The following is an 18,706-nucleotide window of genomic DNA, read 5'->3' as shown; positions in this document are numbered from 1 at the left end:
GGGGAGCCGGAGTGCCTCAGTCGTTAAGCACCCAGTTCTTGATCTCATTGAGTTAAAGCCCCAAGGTGGGCAACCCCCTGGGCGCGGAGCCTACTTCAAAACAAAACTAAACAAAAACTGGCACCCTTGAAAAGTTGACACTAAACAATGTAAGGAGAAATTTGATGTGTTTAGTCCTTCCTTTGAAACACTGAGGCAAACAGTCCAATAAACTCTCTGATTTTTGTTAGTAAACAGAGACATCAATAAGCTCTGCAGGGATTCCTGGGTGGCGCAGCGGTTTGGCGCCTGCCTTTGGCCCGGGGCGCGATCCTGGAGACACGGGATCGAATCCCACGTCGGGCTCCCGGTGCTTCTCCCTCTGCCTGTGTCTCTGCCTCTCTCCCTCTCTCTCTCTTTGTGACTATCATAAATAAATAAAAATTAAAAAAAAAAAAAAAAGCTCTGCAAACTCCCAGCTCCCTCTCCTCCAAATCCAGGGTCCTGAAAGCAGCGGTGACGGATCAGGCACGGCGCGGACTCCTACGCCAGTTACGCAGGCCCATCACGCACGCCCACTCCGAGGAACAGCCATTGCTCCGCCCCTCGTCAATTGCAGACACGCCCATTCATTCCACTCACACCCGTCCTGTGAACCGTCCGCTCACCTTTCAATCAATTCAAATATCGCAAGGAGCAAACCAATCGCAAGCCTCCTCTACGGGAAGAGGCGGGCATTTCCCCGGAAATGCTGGTTAAAACCCCTCCAATCAGAGGCTTTGTGCGGGATGTTTGAATTTTGCGGCGCTCTGGCTTGTAGGTGTGCCTGCTTCTGCGGCGGCAGCGGGCCTTCAGACCCAGAGGGTTTCTTTATTTTTAGTTCCGTTGAGGTTTTACTCCAAAAGCTGCCTCAGGTAGGTGGGTCCTGGGGAGCTGGCCCGCTTCTTTGTAGAAGGTCTGGAAGGGTCGGAGGATGGGGGCGGTGGGCTGGACGCAGCTCCGGGGAGCCTCCTCTAGGACCGGGCTACCTGTCCTTCCCGTGGTTGGTGACGCAGCCCTCCACAGGAGCAAAGGTTTGTTGCCCCGACCTGTGTAGTGGTCAGCATTTCGCCACCGGGGCGTAATTAATCTTTGGGGCGGGACAGTATTTAGTAGGTACTGCGAAGTATTGTTGCTCCCGACATTGAATTCCAGCAGCTCTTCTCAGATCCCGTGACAACTGAAAACACCCCAGTTGAGAACTCGGCAAGCAAGACTAAGGCATTTCTATAGATTTTCAAGCTGGGAGAAAGTCCAGTAAGCCAAAGAAGAGTTTAGATGCATGCGAAAAGCCATGCTGCCTGGCTTGGGATGCCAGTTTCACCACCTTTTAGCTGTGCTAACGGGAGCAGTTAATTTACCGCATCTGTATAGGGGTGGTAATACTATCTTTTAGGGTTTATGTGATTATTAAATATTCCTTTATTGTTAGTTCTCTTTCTCCCTCTCCTTTTCTCTGCTGTATGTCATGTGTATGCTGTATTTTAAAAGAACTAATACGTTTTATTTTTCTTTAATATTTAGCAAATTAATAGATGGAGGGAGGGGCACCTGGGTGGCTCAGTGGTTGAGCGTCTGCCTTTGGCTCCGGTTGTGATCGGTTGTGATCTCGGGGTTCTGGGTTAGAGACCCGCATCCGGCTCCGTAAGGGGAGCCCGTTTCTCCCTCTGCCTATATCTGCCTCTCTCTGTGTGTCTCTCATAAATAAATAAAATCGTAAAAAAAAAAAAAAAACCTTGGCGGGAGGTGACAAATCAAGTAGTAGAGGAGGATTCTTGATGAAAAGCACAGTCCTTGGGTGTCTGCTGGCTCAATCCATAGAATATGGCACCCTTAATTTCCTGGTGGCTAAGTGGAGGCCCAGGTGTAGATTTTACTTAAAAACAAAACAAAACACCGTCCTTTGTCACTTCCCCTGGCCTCTTGAAGGAGAATCTTATAGACATCCAGAGCATATGGATTCTCATTTTTTAGACTGTTGATTGCTTTAAATCATCTAACATTTTAATTCATTGCATTTCTTGTGCAGATTTTCCTTTTATTTGGAGTTGTCTAGCAGACTTTCTTAGTTATTCCTGTTGAAGGTGTAGTGTATTTATAATTTTTTAAGCTTCCTAATGCCTCTTGTTTATATTCTGGACCATAGTTTCCTGGGTTTCACTTCATCTGTCAAGCAGGTACCTATTTAGAACTCCAAAATGTGTTTTATCTTTTGATAATCTCCTTCTCTCTCTTCAGTGTCACATACTTATTCCTTTTTAAATTTTATTTTAATGTTTTTGTTTTCAAAGTCTCTAGGTTAGGACAGGAGTTGAATTGAAATCTTAATATTTTTTTTGAAATCTTAATTTTTTAAATAATAAAAATCCATGGAAGTTGGTCTCTCTTTTCTCTGATAGGATGTCTTCACATTTTGTCAGTCGGCACAGAAAGGACTTAAGTGTCAACATGATTAGAACTAAAATTGCTCATAGGAAATCACTATCTCAAAAAGAAAGCAGATATAAGGAATATGAACGAAATAGACACTTTGGTTTGAAAGATGTCAACATTCCAACCTTGGAAAGTAAAATTCTTCTTGAATTAGATGAGACATCTCAAAATCTTGTTCCAGAAAAGGCCAAAGTCAAGCCAAGTAAGTAAAGATCTATTGTGACTTCAAATGCTTTGAAGAGGGATCCCTGGGTGGCGCAGCGGTTTGGCGCCTGCCTTTGGCCCAGGGCGCGATCCTGGAGACCCGGGATCGAATCCCACATCGGGCTCCCGGCGCATGGAGCCTGCTTCTCCCTCTGCCTGTGTCTCTGCCTCTCTCTCTTTCTCTCTGTATGACTATCATAAATAAATAAAATTAAAAAAAAAAATGCTTTGAAGAGTGAATAAAATTTGGTTTAGTACCTGAGGTTAAAAATCCCTGAACAGAAGCATGGAGTTTTGAAACATCATTCCAGGTAATTTGGTATTTTCTACACAACTAAATACTATTTGTTTAAGGTAAAGGCTGTGCAAGTTCCTGGCTAAGCTAAAGCCATTCATCTATGGAGTATTATAACACTGTATTACCTATATTGCCTAATAGGAATCCTAAAGTTCTTACTCTTGGAGCTTAGTAAGGTAACTATTGACAAGAGAAATTGATAAGGGACATTAAAAATAGAACTCATTGAAAAATCCATGAAATAAGGATGTCTTATGGGAATATTTCTTAGAAGAGCAAAGAATTTGCCCAAAAGAATTTGGAGTCATTAGGAAGGAAAAAACCAATTAAAGGACAAAGGAATGATCTCGGGAAAAGATAAAAATAATGAAAGTAGAGTGTCTTAGAAGGCAAGGGATGCTACAGACCAAAAGGAAGAGAACTGGGAAATGACTTTTCACATTTTGTCAGGAGTCATTGGACTCCTTTTTAGTTGCATTTATACAGCAGGCACTAGGAGCTGGGTTGCAGTGAAATAAAGCAAGGATAGATGCTGAGTAAATGACAGATAGTCTTTTTAGAAGTTTTCTAGAGAATGAAATGGGATGCTAAGTTGTTTAACTGTTCACTGCTTCATTTTTATGATATCCAGGACCATTGTAATATGTGGCACTTAGAAGACACTCTACATATTCAAGTTTAATAGATTCTGTAAAAGAGTGTTGAGCTAAAAGATTTCTTCTGGATTTATCATGTTTGTGATTCTAAAGGAAAGTGAGAGAAAAGAATTGGATACAAGTGTTGCAGGGTTTTGTTTTTGTTTTTGAGATGAAGTGATCCATGCATGTTTGAGGGTCAGAGGAAATGGACTGGTAGTCAAAAAGGGAGAAACTAAAAAACAACATCTCTTATTTGTTGGGAGGAAATGAAAACGGGGTCATAGACTGGTAGAGGATGGCTTCCCAGACATTTTTTGTCTGGGAAGCAGTGATGTTCTGACTTCAAGTCCTCTCCTGCCTCTACTCTTGCCCATTCAAATGCTCCATTCCTTGACCAAAAATCTCAAGTCAAAGTCTAACCTTGTCAGTACTATTAAAATATCTGATTTATTTTCCATTTGCAAAGGACTAGGGGTGGGAGTGAGCCTGGCATGTTCCAGAGAAAGCAAGTAGGCAAGCATAGCTAGAGAAGAATGAATAAGGGGTATCTCCCATCCCTGTGGAGCCCTGAAGGTACATGATACTCTCAGGTATTCTGGCTTTTACTGAGTGAAATGAGAAGCCAATAAGGGATTAGTGGGTGTTTATGTAAATCTGATTTTTGTTTTTAGAAGCATTACTTTGGCTGCTGTGTTAAGAATAGATTGTAGGGTGGCAAGCATGGCCTCAGGAAAACCAAATAGGAGACTATTGCAATAATTTAGTTGGTAGTTGATGGCTGATCAAAGTGGTAGCATTAAAGATAAGTGGTTACATTCTGGATATACTTAAATAATTGAACCAATAGGATTTTCTAATGGATTGGATGTGGGGTTGATAAAGAAGAGTCAGGATGATTCCAAGGTTTTTGGCTTAAGCACCTGAAAGTAGGGAGTGGCCATTTACTAAAAAAGACCCAGGGAGGAACAGTTTGGGGGGCATGATAAGATTAAGAGTTCAGTTTGGGACATGTTCGATTTGAGAAACCTGTAAGACATGTAAGTAGAGATGATGATAAGGTAGTTGGATATAAAAGATGAGTTCAGGCTAGAAGTCTGAGCTGAGAGATAAATTTAGGAATTGTCAGCTAATAGATGGTGTTGGAGGATACTAGACTAGATGTGATTATCCAGAGTTTTGGTGTGGAACAAGGAGAGAAGAGGGGTAAGCACTCCAAAATTTAGAGGGTGAAGACCCGAGGAGAAACTAGCAAAGAACTAAGGAGCAGTACAAACTAAACCAGGAGGACAGCAAGAAGATTGTGGTATTCTGGAAACCAAGTGAAGCAAGCATATCAAGGAGGAGAGACTAACTGTATCAATGCTGCTTGTTAAGTCAAGCAATAGTAGAAGTGAGAATTTGAACTTTACCACTGTGAAGGTCATTAATCTTGATGGGTAGTTTTGATGGAGTGAAAGCCAAATTGGAAATGGGTTCAGAGAATCAGGAGATAGTCTTGCCCCAAAAGTTGAACTTGAGTCTAATCAAAACCTTAGATATAATTTCCAGTTTATAGAAAACATGAAGGCTAGAAGAATGAGTTAAAAAAACAAAACAAAAAAAACAAGAAAGCAGACAAATACAGTGCAGGGCATTCTGTAGAACAACTAACTAGCTTTTTTCTTTTTTTCTTTTTTTTATTTAAATAGGACCATGGCATGAGAAGTAGGGTGCCAATTGTGTCACCAATGAATATAAGTGTGACAATGTTGATGTTTCTGGAAGGGCCTGGTTGGTCAGAGGTCTCTCTTTGGCTGGTTGTGTTTGGTCATGAGCAAATCTCTCTGTTTGCTCCAGTGTGGTGTGTAAATATTATTTTTTATGTGTGTCATGACACGAGAAAGATTGAAATACTGGCATGGATGTGATCACCAGAGGATAAAAAGCCTAAGAAATGAGAAGCCAGAGCATTAGAGGGGTCATCAAGATTTGTACAATGATAGTGATGGAGACAGTGACAGTGAGCTAGGAGCTAAAGCCTTAAAAGAACAAGAGGAAACCTGGAGGGCCTATAGATGACAAACTGGGGTACTGGATAATGTGACCCGATGACATGAAATGTAAAGGCGGGATCTTTTAGTGAGAGGAGGAAATCACTGGGAAGCAACAATGAGGACATCTCCCCCTTTTGGATCCAGTGATAGGGCCAGTGTGGGAGAAAAAAAAACAGTCAATCATGTGAGAGGACAGCTGGGGAAACTGTCTTCAGGGAGAGCCAGGTTTCAGTTAGATCAAGAGATGAAGGGAACATTTAGAGAAGAAAAACAGAGGTTTTGTCGGTTAACCATTTCAGCATCTGTGCTTTTGCTTGTTCTGTTCTCTGGCTTATTTTTTAAAAAACAACTTTATTGAGGTGTAATTTACATGGCATAAAAAAATCTACCCATTTTAAGTACATACTTTTTTAGTAAATTTACTTAGTTGGGGCATCATCTTCCTAAATTATTTTTGACCCTTACCCAGTGGGCCAACATAGATTCATTCTTTGGAACCTTTTTCAGATATTCTCTTTTCTGAGAAGCCTTTCCTGATCTTCCCAGACAGAGGTTTATTCTGATTCTCTATTGTGTGCATTCTCCAATTTGTTTCATGCTAAACCAGACTGAAAGTGTTCATTTCTCCAGGATGCTGTGAGCCCTTCGAGGGCAGAAATTCTCATACTTATTCATACTGCCTAAGCATGTCTTGCACATAGACCCTTGTATTTCCCAAGCCAGGTAAAACAAAGTATGTAGATGGAAACCTAAGTCGAACTAAAGAAACTGATAAGTAGCCCAAATATGGATGGGGATATTCGTTAACCTAAAACTTGGTGACTTAACACAATAAACATTTATTATTTCGCACAACTGTTGTGGGTCAGAAGTTTGGGTTCAGCTTAAGTGGGTGGTTCTGGAGTTTGCAGCCAGGATGTCTTCCAGGGACACATCTGCAGGCTTGAGTGAGACTGATGATCTGCTTCCAAGATGACTCACTGACATGACTGGCAAGCTGATGCTGGCTTTTGGCAGGAGGCCTTAGAATTTATCATGTAAACACCTCCATAGGGCCACTAGAGTCCCCTTGAGATTCTACAAGGCCACTGGCTTCCTCCAGAGCAAGTGATCCAAGAGGGGCAAGGCAAACTCTTTCGTGTCTTTAATGACCGAGTCTCGGGAGCCACACTCCATCATTTCACAGTACTTTGTTGCTTATCCAGGTCAGCCCTATTCAGGGTAGGAAGAGATGACACACAGATATCATTACCAGGAGGGGAGAAGCCTTGGGGTCAGCTTGGAGGTTGGTTATCCTACAAGTTCATTAATTCAAAAGTAAGATAATACATGCCTAGTGTGTTGCAAGCAGTTAATAAATATTTGAAAAGACAAAGGCAAAAGAAATAAAAATTTTAAAAGAATAGGGGTTGAAATAGCTTGTGACTGGAGTGCTAAGGAATTAAAAGCATTTCTCAATAGCAGTTGAAGTTAGAAATTAGACTTTTGCCTAACTTTTTTCTGAAATGTTTTATACACTGTGGGTTTTTTCTGCCTAGGGTCAAAGAAAACCATTCTAGGTGATCAACGAAAGCAAATGCTCCAAAAATACAAAGAAGAAAAGCAACTTCAGAAATTGAAAGAGCAGAGAGAGAAAGCTAAGCGAGGAGTATTTAAAGTGGGTCTTTATAGACCTGATATGCCTTGTTTTCTGTTATCAAACCAGAGCACTGTGAAAGCTGAGCCAAAAAAGGTAATTTTACTATCCTAATTCAGTATCAAGGGGTAGTTCGTTTTAACTGGAATTTTCTTTAAGAGGTTAAATAACTAGAATGACCATTTCCCTGTAATCTCTATATTCATTTAACTACTTGGTAGGAGGTGGGAATGACATAATAGCAGCTCAGAAGATGAAAATCAGATCTCTTGATGTACTTTATAGGTTTTTGAGATAGGAAAAACAGTGGGCAGAAGTCAGGTTCCTGGTTGAATGAGGAGGACTGGCCTGAGTGCCTAGAGCACTGAAACAGGATGAAAGGAGGAACGATCGAAAAATATTTTGGTCACTGAGTCAAAGAGAATGAAGTTTGAACGGGGGGCAGTGGGATTTGTAAATTAGGTAGTCACTGGTGATTATTTTAAAGATATGTATGAAAGATCTTAGACTGTATACTCATTCCTGATTTAAATATGAATTGAGTAATACAAAGGCCTATTGAATACTGCACATTTTAGAGTAGGGAGAGATTATTTATGTTTGGAGGAATATCAAAGAAGACCTTTTGGAGGGGGTTAGATTTTCAAGATATACAGGTTACCAATCATTGGTCTAAACTATAGACAACTATTTAAAAATGTTAAAAATATATGTGGGTGATGGGCACTGGTTCTTACATGTTGGCAAATTGAATTTAAATAAAAAAAATACGTAGTGAGAAACAAATGAACAAAGGAAAAAAAGCGAGACAAACCGAGAAACAGACTATTATCTCTAGAGAACAAACTGATGGTTACCCAAGGGGGGGTCAGTAGGGGTAGGTGAAATAAGTGATGGGGATTAAGGAATACACTTGTGATGAGTACTGGGTGATGTATGTAATTGTTGAATCACTGTATTATACACCTGAAACTAATATAACACTATATGTTAACTATGCTGGAATTAAGAATAATATAAATATTATATGTATGTATAGGGGGAACAAGAGACCCATCATGGTGTTAAATAATAAAATTCACTAATTGTTTTTTTATTTTATTTAGATAGCCATTGTTGAATTCTGCTCATCCTGCAGTCTAGAGAAAAGACTAATTTCTTTAGGATTAGATTTTCATGGAGATTTGGAGAAGAAAATGCCTTCTCCTTTAGGGGAGAAATCTGATTATGCATCTAAGAAATTTTACAGAATTGATAAATATCTTATCATTTTTTAATCAGTGTCATGCTAGATTTTTTCCACATTTTGTGATCAGGTCTCCATTTTCTCATTGACAGTGGAGAAATGCATAATCATGAGACTTGAAGGCAAACTGTCAAAGCTTGGAGAGTAAGCTATACAGTATTTTTTCATTAAACTGAAAACAGAAGATCCTAATCTATACCCCCCCCCCTTTTTTTTTTTTGAAATGAGATCTCTTACCAAGAGACCCTTTTTTTTTTAAATTTATTTTTAATTTTTAATTTTTATTTATTTATGATAGTCACAGAGAGAGAAAGAGAGAGGCAGAGACACAGGCAGAGGGAGAAGCAGGCTCCATGCACCAGGAGCCCGATGTGGGACTCGATCCCGGGTCTCTAGGATCGCGCCCTGGGCCAAAGGCAGGCGCCAAACTGCTGCGCCACCCAGGGATCCCCCAAGAGACCCTTTTTTAATTTATTCAGAGGCAGAGAGAGAGGCAGGCAGAAAGGCAGAGACACAGGCAGAAGGAGAAGCAGGCTCCATGCAGGGAGCCCGATGTGGGACTTGATCCCGGGTCTCCAGGATCACACCCCAGGCTGCAGGCGGCGCTAAACCACTGCACCACCGGGGCTCCCCTCTATACTCCTTTTGAATATGTCCAGCTGTCATATTAATGATGATTCAAATACCTGGAAAATATGGTTTGAAATTTCTTCCTTCACCTCATTGAGAAATGTTTTGAAGCTACTAATGTAAATGTAATTTAAGTTAAGCCAGAACCAGAAAACAAGAATTCAAGTTGGCAAGTATCTTTTTGCCATAAATGATTAAGGATAAAATATAACTTTAAAATGAGAACATTGGGCAGCCCAGGTGGTTCAGCGGTTTAGCGCCGCCTTCAGTCCAGGGCTAGATCCTGGGGACCCAGGATCGAGTCCCACATTGGGCTCCCTGCATGGAGCCTGCTTCTCCCTCTGCCTGTGTCTCTGCCTCTCTCTCTCTCTCTCTCTGTCTCTCATGAATAAATAAATAAAATCTTTAAAAAAGGGGGGGGGGGATTTATTTCAGAAAAAGACATGAAATTAAACTTTTGTCAATTCATTTTTTGTAACTTTATTTTCTTTGACTGTTTTAAGGCTGTTTCATCTTTTGTACGGATTACAAGGTCAAAGGCCAAAGACCAAATGGAGCATACTAAGGTATAGTTAATAGTAGATAATTGTTACTGAGATGACAAACTGTACTTTTTTCCTAGGGTAAATTCATTTTTAATCTAATACCAGCTTTAAGCATAGTGATTAATTTGCTAGAGTTAATAGTACCAGAATCAGTATTATTGGTATGCTGACATAAAACCATCTTGGCTAGATACTAAGGAAATATTCACCTAAAATACATCCCTTATGAGATGTATGCCAAACTTTGTGTCATACTCTTGTTTACTGGGCTTCTGCTATGCTTTCTGTGTCATCACAAAATGTAGATAAGGATATAAAGCACACAGGGTGGGTGTTGTAAATTTATGGGTCTTCAAAATACCCCATATGATTAAAATTATTAGGAAAATTACTAAAATAAAGTGATGTGAGCTAGGAGGAAAATAGTATCCCTCTTCATCAGGTGAGGGAGCTGAATTTCACGTATTCAATAAAGTTTATGTCCCTACCATGTTTCTCTCTAGGGTATAGTAGTGAACAAAATAAAATTCCTTGTTTTCATTGAGTTTATATATCAAATAGGCAATAAAAAATTAAGTATATAATATGTTAGATGGTCGTAAGTATTATAGGGGAGGAAAAAAAAGAGTGAAGGGAGAAGGGGAGTAGTGGAGTAAGTGTTAGGTGGAATTTTGATTGGGGTTGTCAAACAGGGCCTTGCTGAGATGGTGGCATCTTGAGTGAAGTGAGTGAACTACTAAAAAGAGCTTTCTATCCAGGAAAAGAGGTCTCTAGACATAATTCAAAGGTCTGGAAGTAAAAACATGCTTCGTATGTGTAAGGATTCTCAAATTATGGTCACCTATTTTTAAGAGCTTAGGTTATCAGCATTTTCTAAAGTCTAGGATTCTAAAGCAGCTTAAGGCAGTTTATATAACGGAAAACTTCTTTCTTCATCTCATTTTATTTGGAGAAGTAGATTTTTTGCCAGGTCATTTACAATAGTCAGATTTCAGATGAGGGGTCAATTTATAGATAAAAATGTAGAATTTGAGTGCTTGCTTTGGCAGCATATATATTAAAATTGGAATGATACAGAGAAGATTAGCATGGCCCCTCCACAAGGATACCATGCAGAGTCATGAAGTGTTCCACATCCTCCTTGCCCTCTATCCCTGCCTCAGCTTTGTGTTGTGTTTGTGGTTCTATTGCCCCTCTTTTATCCGTTGCCATTTTTGTGATGTCTCCCCACCTCCCATCTCCACCTTTTCTAAGTGGCTCCTTGGGGAAGGGATCTGCTCATTCCTTCTCTCCCTCTCACTCCACCACAGCTTGGAAGAAAGTAGGGGTGGCAGAAATATGGTAGTGGGAGTCTTTGTACCTTGAATGAATAAAATGACTTGAAAACTGCTCCCCCGAGTGGCGATTTGATGCAGTATGCAATTAAATCACATACCACCTAATCTTTTATATAGATTAGTAATGGAAGTGATGTTCGAGCAATCCAACCTGGTCAAAGACAAACTTCTGAAAGAAAAGTGTTGGACAAAGAGGAAAAAGGTAGGAATTTAGCCATTATTATAAAGTATATTCATTATAAGCTCTGGTGTTGCCACAACAGTAATTTAATAATTACAAAAAGCATTTGATTTGATTCTTTCTTCCACAGTTGTACAGCCTGTAATGACCACATCAGTGAGACTGACTCGATCGGCCACTCAAGCAGCAAAGCAGATTGCCAGAACAGTCTCATCTACTACAGCAGGAAAGCCAATCATAAGAGCTACTAATGGTAAAAATTATTTCTTGACCAGTGACTGATCTAGAATGTTTTGGTCTTTGAGGTTTTTTGTGTTCAATATTAAAAATCATCACGTATGACTCTGAGCAAGAAACAAGGAAATGGGAGATTCCAGTTCCTAAGGGTAGATTCCGTGCCTCAACATTCAGTTAGCACACAGTGGATGCTCAAAGGTGGAAGTACCTGAATTGGTGTGAGGAGCACTTCAAAGAGAAAAATTAATCACCCAAATAAATTACAGCCCATCCAGCCATGCATTTGGTGGAATACAGTGTAAACATTTCAGAAAAATGTTGTAAAAGCACATGATGTATTGAGCAAAGAATAACAGATCAAATTCTGAACAGTATGATCACAATCCTAAAATATGTATATGAATATGTGAACATAGAATAAAACTGGAGGGGTGCCTGGGTGGCTCAGTGGTTGAGTGTCTGCCTTTAGCTCAGGTAGTGATCCCAGGGTCCTGGGATCGAGTTCCACCTCAGGCTCCCCACAGGGAGCTTGCTTCTCCCTCTGCCTATGTGTCTGCCTCTGTGTGTCTCATGAATAAATACATAAAATCTTTAAAAAAAAAATGAATAAAACTGGAAAAACATACTCTAAAGTGTCAATAGTAATTGTTACTGAGTAATGTGATCTTGGATTATTTTTAAAGATTTGGTCATTTTTGTGCTCTACTTTATTTTCCTAATTTTCTGTATCTGATAACCAGAGGCAAAAAGTAAAATACCTTAACATCGTGCTTTTGTTTTGAAAACAGATGGCTTATACTTGGCAGGAAATTTCATGTTTTTATAATATGATTTTTAATCAAAAAATGCTTTAAGATATGCATTCCTGTTTTTGCCTTTTTTCCTTTTCCAAATTACCTCGTACCTGTAAAGCAGCATTTTCTATCTAGTCAAAATGATCATCTTATTTCACTTTTTAGATCATGAAATGGAAAGACAGAGACCAAATCAAAGAAGACCTACCAAAAAGACAGAAACAAAACCTGATAAGGTAGAGTATAAACATCTATTTCTGGACACTTTGAAAATCTCACTGCTACTTTCATAAAGTTGAAATTAAGCGTAATACAGAACTACTTCAAGAGGGTTAAGCTACATATGTGTTAAAACCCCTTGAGCCATAAAGAAGCATCAAGAGGATTTATTGTTGTTGTTGTCTTTCAGGTATTATACCCTCAGAGCTTTATAGCTAGAGAAAGCATAATTTGGTTAACGAGACATAGAGAAATACAATAACACAGCCAACAGGAGTCTTCACATGGGAATTTACTTAAGAGATAAGATGGAGTAGGGCAAAATGTATTGACTTTGGATTCATTTAGGCATGAATTATCTGCTTCCAATTAGCCAGATAACCTTGGGCAAGTTGTAAGTTTGTTTTCCCATCTCTAACATGCAATACTTAAAGTAGTTTTAAGAATGAAATAACCTAGGGGAGCCTGGGTGGCGCAGTCAGCTAAGCATCTGACTCTTGGTTTCAGCTCAGGTCATGCTCTCAGGGTCCTGGGATTGAGCCCCCACATCAGGCTTCACACACTCAACATGGAGTCTGCTTGAGATTCTCTCTCACTCTCTGCCCCTCGTGCTCATGCTGTCTCTCTCTCTCAAATAAATAAATAAAATCTTTTTTTAAAAAAAGTATGAAATAACCTAACATTTCTAATGGCATTTAGCATAGGGCCTAGTAGAGTCTTTAAAAAAAAGTCACCGGGATCCCTGGGTGGCGCAGCAGTTTGGCGCCTGCCTTTGGCCCAGGGCGCGATCCTGGAGACCCAGGATCGAATCCCACGTCGGGCTCCCGGTGCGTGGAGCCTGCTTCTCCCTCTGCCTGTGTCTCTGCCTCTCTCTCTCTCTCTGTGACTATCATAAATAAAAATAAATAAAAAATAAAAATAAAAAAAAGTCACCAATTTGAGGGTCCAATTCCTTGGCTTATGATTCACATTATAATTCCTTAACCTTAAAAATACGTTTTTCCAAAGTGTAAGAAACCTGGCTAGTTCTTACTAAAAAGCAAACCTATCTCCTCCAAGGAAGGCAGTATAGGATAAATCGTCATAAGCAAGCAGCTGGCTCTCATAGTTCTTCCCTTAAGATTGATTTCCTCCTTAAGGATTAATGCTAGGTTTTTACTTTCCCTGCTATGTTGGCCTCAGGGACAGCGTCACCCTTAAATTCTTGTCCAGGTTGAAATACTCTGGTTTCTGTTTATATCTCATTGAAAATCCGAAACAGAGACTTCTAAAAATTACATGTAAATGAGTATGTGAGGGCAGCCCTGGTGTGGTTCAGCAGTTTAGTGCCCCCTTCAGTCCAGGGCTTGATCCTGGAGACCCGGGATCGAGTCCCGCGTGGGGCTCACTGCATGGAACCTGCTTGTCCCTCTGTTTGTGTCTCTGCCTCTCTCTCTCTCTCTGTCTCTCTCATGAATAAATAAATAGAATCTTAAATAAATGGATGAATGAATGTGTGAAATGGCTATGGGGGCTCAACAGGTACCAACTTCCAATTACAAAATAAGTAAGTCCTGGGGCTGTAATATATCATGTAGTGACTATAATTAACAATACTGTATTGCATATTTGAAAGTTGCTAAAAGAGTAGATCTTAAAAGTTCTCATCACAAGAAAAAAATCCTATTTATATGGTGATGGTTGTTAACTAGATTTATTGTGATCATTTCACAATATATACAAATACTGAATCATGTTATACACTTAAAACTAATGTTATATGTTAATTATATCGCAAGTGAAAAAAAACCAAGTAATTAAATTGACTTAAAGAGAAAATAGGCTTCACTTTTCACTAACATTGAAAAATAATTTTGTTCCTATGGTGGTTATTTATAATAATCCAAGATTATGGGCAGCCCCGGTGGATCAGCGGTGTAGCGCCGCCTTTGGCTTGGGGTGTGATCCTGGAGAGACTGGGGATCGAGTCCTGCGTTGGGCTCCCTGCATGCATGGAGCCTGCTTCTCCCTCTGCCTGTGTCTCTGCCTTTCTCTTTCTCTTTGTCTGTCATGAATAAATAAATAAAATCTTTAAAAAAATGTTTTAATAATCCAAGATTATTTACAAAAAGGATTTCGGACATGACAGTAGTGGTATCTAATAAACATTGGATTTCTGATTCTGAAACTATTGTAATTATCAGCATAATCTAAAAAGAGATCTGTATTAGGTGAGTAAATTTTTCCACCTTAGTTTTTTCTTCTTTTTTTTTTTTTTTTTTTTAAAGATTTTATTTATTTATTCATGAGAGACACAGAGAGAGAGAGGGAGAGGCAGAGACACAGGCAGAGGGAGATGCAGGGAACCTGACGTGGGACTCCATCCTGGGACTCCAGGATCATGCCCTAGGCCGAACGCAGACGCTAAACCACTGAGCCACCCAGGTGTTCCCTCCACCTTAGTTTTCATGTATTTTAATTTGTTGTAACACCTAAAACATGTTACTTATTCCTGTGAGGATTGGTTCTCTCTCCTGGATCATAGCAATGATTTAGTGTAGCTGGTCTTCTAGTTCCTTGTATACATTTCATTGTATTTGATTTTGTCCCTTTACGTACATGGGACATATATATCAACTTCCAAATTTTCAGGCCTGTAAAAATTGGTCGAATATATCCCTAGAAAAGGAATTCTCACTCTTTTCTGTTTACTCATGACTAGGTTGTTTCTTTTAAAGTCGATAGTGAAGATAATACTTTGGATTTACAAATCAGTGCAACAAATGGAATGGATCCAGATGGAGTCTTACCAAAAATGGAGAATTTACCTAAGAATACTGCAAAAACAAAGGGGAAGAATTCCTTTGCACCTCAAGATTTTGTGTTTCAGCCACTGGATGGTCTGAAGACCTATCAAGTAAAACCTATGACTCCCAGAAGTGCCAATGCTTTCTTGACACCCAGTTATACCTGGACCCCTTTAAAAACAGAAGTGTAAGAATATAATGTTAATAATGAATTCCTTGCTAAGATGAGTAACAAATATATTTCTTAGATTTGGCTTGTGTTTTTTAAAGTTCTTATTTATTTAATTTAACTACAAATCATGAAAATTTAGTTTTTAAAAAAAAATTCAGAAGGCTGCAATAATCCATCTGACAGTTTTGATAGTTCCTGTGCATTGTTATTAACATTATTTTCATAGTACAATTTGTGTTATATTGCTTTTAGTAAGTGACTTTATTGTAACACTTAGAAATAAATTTTTAGGAAGAAATTGCTCTAATACTGTAGCTCAGATATGGGTGTTTGTGGTTTTTTTGCTGAGTATTTAGAAAAATTACCTCTAAAGGCAAAAATGATTAACTTGCAAAGTAGAGGGAGGAGTGTATGGGTAGGGATCATATGGAATCTTTAAAAGGCAAGATTCTTTTGCAGACTGGCTGTGGCAAATTTACTAGAAACTGTTCAGCAACAGCAAGACTATTAAGTGTTTATTTCATTAAGAGATTGTCAAAATCTTTAGATCACATGAACGATTACTAAAGATGGACATCCCCACTGCATAGGTGCTTACATTTTTCTGCTCCATCATAGATATGTTGTTTTTAAAATGGACATATTTCTAGGGCACTGACTGGCTCAGTCAGAAGAGCATGCAACTCTTGATCTTGGGGTCATGAGTTCGAGCCCCACAATGGGTATAGAGATTAAATTTAAAAATAATAAAATTTCTGTTTTATCCCAGATTTTTAAAAAACAATGTAATTTTGAAATCCTTCAGTTATATGTATAGGGTTCATACTTCATGAAGTATATTTTTTGCTATTGTTTTTAGTGATAAGACTCAAGAAGTGACAAAAGAAATTTTGACCCAAGAATGTAAAACTTACTCTGCAAAGATGATACATCAAGATTCAGATAAACTACAATGTCCTTTGGGTTCTTTAACAGTTTGGAATAAAGGTATGGTATTTTAATTAAATTTTTACTTGCCTTCTGGATTGTGATTTATCAGAGTTTTGTTCACAGCCCCACAGGGTCAGAAGAGATGGGAAACCTGGGGAAAGATATCTGGACAGAGTTGGAATGAGGAATGCAGACTGAAAAAAGGCAGGAAATAAATGTAAATTGGAAGAGATTAAATTATTGAAACACTTAGAGGAGATGTGGTGAATGAAATCATTGAAGCAGAAATAAAATGTTAAATTCAACAATGAAAGAATGGAAGGATTTTTAAAATTTGTCTTTTGTAGGGGATGTCATTTTAAAAATTGCTGCTTTGAAAGTTATATGTAGTGTTTTCTTTGTAGAACATGTCTTAAATAAAGATGAGACTACTACTAAAAATTCAAATGGCCTTACAATAAAAGAAGTCCCATCACTTGAAATAATTGAAGATCAGATATCTCAGCCCCACCATGATGTGCTGTATTTCAGGTTTGTCCATTTGTTCCTAGTGTAAGATTTTGTATTAATGTGTAGATATTTAAAACCAAAGTTAAACTATTTTAACCTTAATATAATAGATGAATTAGACTCTGGGTGATTTTTTTAAAATTTAATTATTTTTCAGTAGCTAGTACTTTCATTTATGTGGTTTCTAATTTGAAAGATAGAAAAAGGTACAAGCAAGAAGCCCTTTCTCAATTGTCTCCCAGCCCCACAGTTCAAACCTTCCATGGAGGCAAGTGTTAATTCATGTTTTGTGAAAACTTTCAGAGAGATAGATAACATGTAGACAAACATTTTTTTCTTTTTTTATACAAACAGTAGCTCACTATTCTGTTTTCATTTAATGTTCAATGTGGGAGACATTCCATTTTAATACTTAGAGCTTTTTCATGTTTTTTTTTTGTTTATGTGTGGGTATGTGAGTGTGTGTGTGTTAGTGACCATATAGTATCCAATTATGTGGATGTGCCACAATTTATTTAGTAGTAAATTGCTGTTGCTGGCTATCTACATTGAGTTTGGTCTTTTACTAACTCACTCAAGACTGCAAAGAACAACCTTGTGTACTTTCCAGTTGTCTCATGTGAAAATATGTAATGGCCTCAATTTACATTCCCTTAAACAAGGTATAGGGAGTTTCTGTTTTCTCATACCTTTTTTTCCCCCCAGAAAGAAACCAAATTAACCTTTATTTTACAAGGAAGTATAGTGGAAGATGGTAGGAGCTCTTTGGCTTACTTAATCATTAGATAGGATTACTTTTCTCTAATGGTTAAGGGTGAAAATTAACATCCTGTTTGGGGAACTTCAACCATGTCACCTAAGGCCTTGGAAACAAATCAGAGGACTGTATTTGGAGAAAGGTCCCAACATTCCATATCACATAGGAAATAATTACATGCTGCTATTCTTTTTTTTTTTTTTTAAGCTTTTTATTGTGGAAAATTTAAAACATATATGAAAGTGCAGGGACTTATACACTGAACCCCCATATACCCATCATTCATGGTCAGTCTCATTTCATATTTATTCCCATATACTTCTGACTCAGGATATTTTAAGAAAATCCCAGGTAATCATATCACTTCATCCATAAGTATTTCTGTAGGTATTTTTCAAAGTTAGACTCCTATTAACCATAATACTTATTGTTAACATAATCATAATAATTAATGTCATAAAATATCCAGTCAGTATTCACATTTTCTAAATTATAGTCCACGTGCAGGCATGCACACATACACGTTTATGCACATTTTGTTTATTTTTGAGAGAGAGAAAGAGTGTGTGTGAGCAGGAGGCAGAGAGAAAGAGAGAATCCACACTGGGTGCCTCAGTCAGGGCTCATGTCACAACCCTGAGATCATGACCTGAGCCAAAATCAAGAGTTGGACGCTTAACTGACTGAGCCACCCAGGTTCCCCCATGCTATTATTTTTGAGTGAATGTATTAAGAACATTCTCATACCTTTTCCAATACAATGTTAACATTTTTTTGAGCTTTGCCAATAAAGTAGATAAGAAATACTATCTTGCCTATAGTCAATATTTATTGTATTATGAACGAGTATCTTTATATGTTTGAAAGCCACTTCAATTATTTTTAAAGCATGAAATTTTAGAATTGTAGAAGATTTTAGAGATTAGCTAATCTGTTATGTTCTCAACTATGAGACATTGCGATAATAAGCAATTTACCCAAATAAATAATGTCAGATCTAAATCAGGTCTCATTTCTCATAACTTAAGTCATCCTTTGTCATGCCACTAGATATAAAAAGCTAAAATTTTCTTCTAAGAAACAATTATCCTGTTTCTCCTAT

At 38.4% G+C, this 18,706-nt stretch overlaps 1 protein-coding gene and 1 non-coding gene across 2 annotated transcripts in view; both read left to right on the top strand.

Annotated features, from left to right (window-relative positions):
* Positions 1-594: 594 nt before the first annotated feature.
* The window catches only part of DLGAP5 (DLG associated protein 5), a 40,740-nt gene continuing 22,628 nt past the window's right edge, over positions 595-18,706 (top strand). Inside the window, exons 1-10 of the mRNA XM_072761624.1 lie at positions 595-893; positions 2,418-2,653; positions 7,163-7,356; positions 9,640-9,702; positions 11,136-11,220; positions 11,330-11,452; positions 12,396-12,466; positions 15,151-15,422; positions 16,267-16,394; positions 16,742-16,868. Of these exons, the coding sequence (XP_072617725.1) occupies positions 2,419-2,653; positions 7,163-7,356; positions 9,640-9,702; positions 11,136-11,220; positions 11,330-11,452; positions 12,396-12,466; positions 15,151-15,422; positions 16,267-16,394; positions 16,742-16,868 (1,298 nt within the window). The 5' untranslated portion in view covers positions 595-893; position 2,418. The remainder of the gene's footprint in view (positions 894-2,417; positions 2,654-7,162; positions 7,357-9,639; positions 9,703-11,135; positions 11,221-11,329; positions 11,453-12,395; positions 12,467-15,150; positions 15,423-16,266; positions 16,395-16,741; positions 16,869-18,706) is intronic.
* LOC112921486 (U6 spliceosomal RNA) lies at positions 10,715-10,821 on the top strand. Its single transcript, XR_003235247.2, has one exon. It is a non-coding gene; the product is annotated as a U6 spliceosomal RNA (small nuclear RNA).

Source organism: Vulpes vulpes, chromosome 6 (assembly GCF_048418805.1).
Source record: "Vulpes vulpes isolate BD-2025 chromosome 6, VulVul3, whole genome shotgun sequence".
Lineage (NCBI taxonomy): Eukaryota > Metazoa > Chordata > Mammalia > Carnivora > Canidae > Vulpes > Vulpes vulpes.
This window is presented reverse-complemented; position numbering and strand designations above follow the sequence as displayed.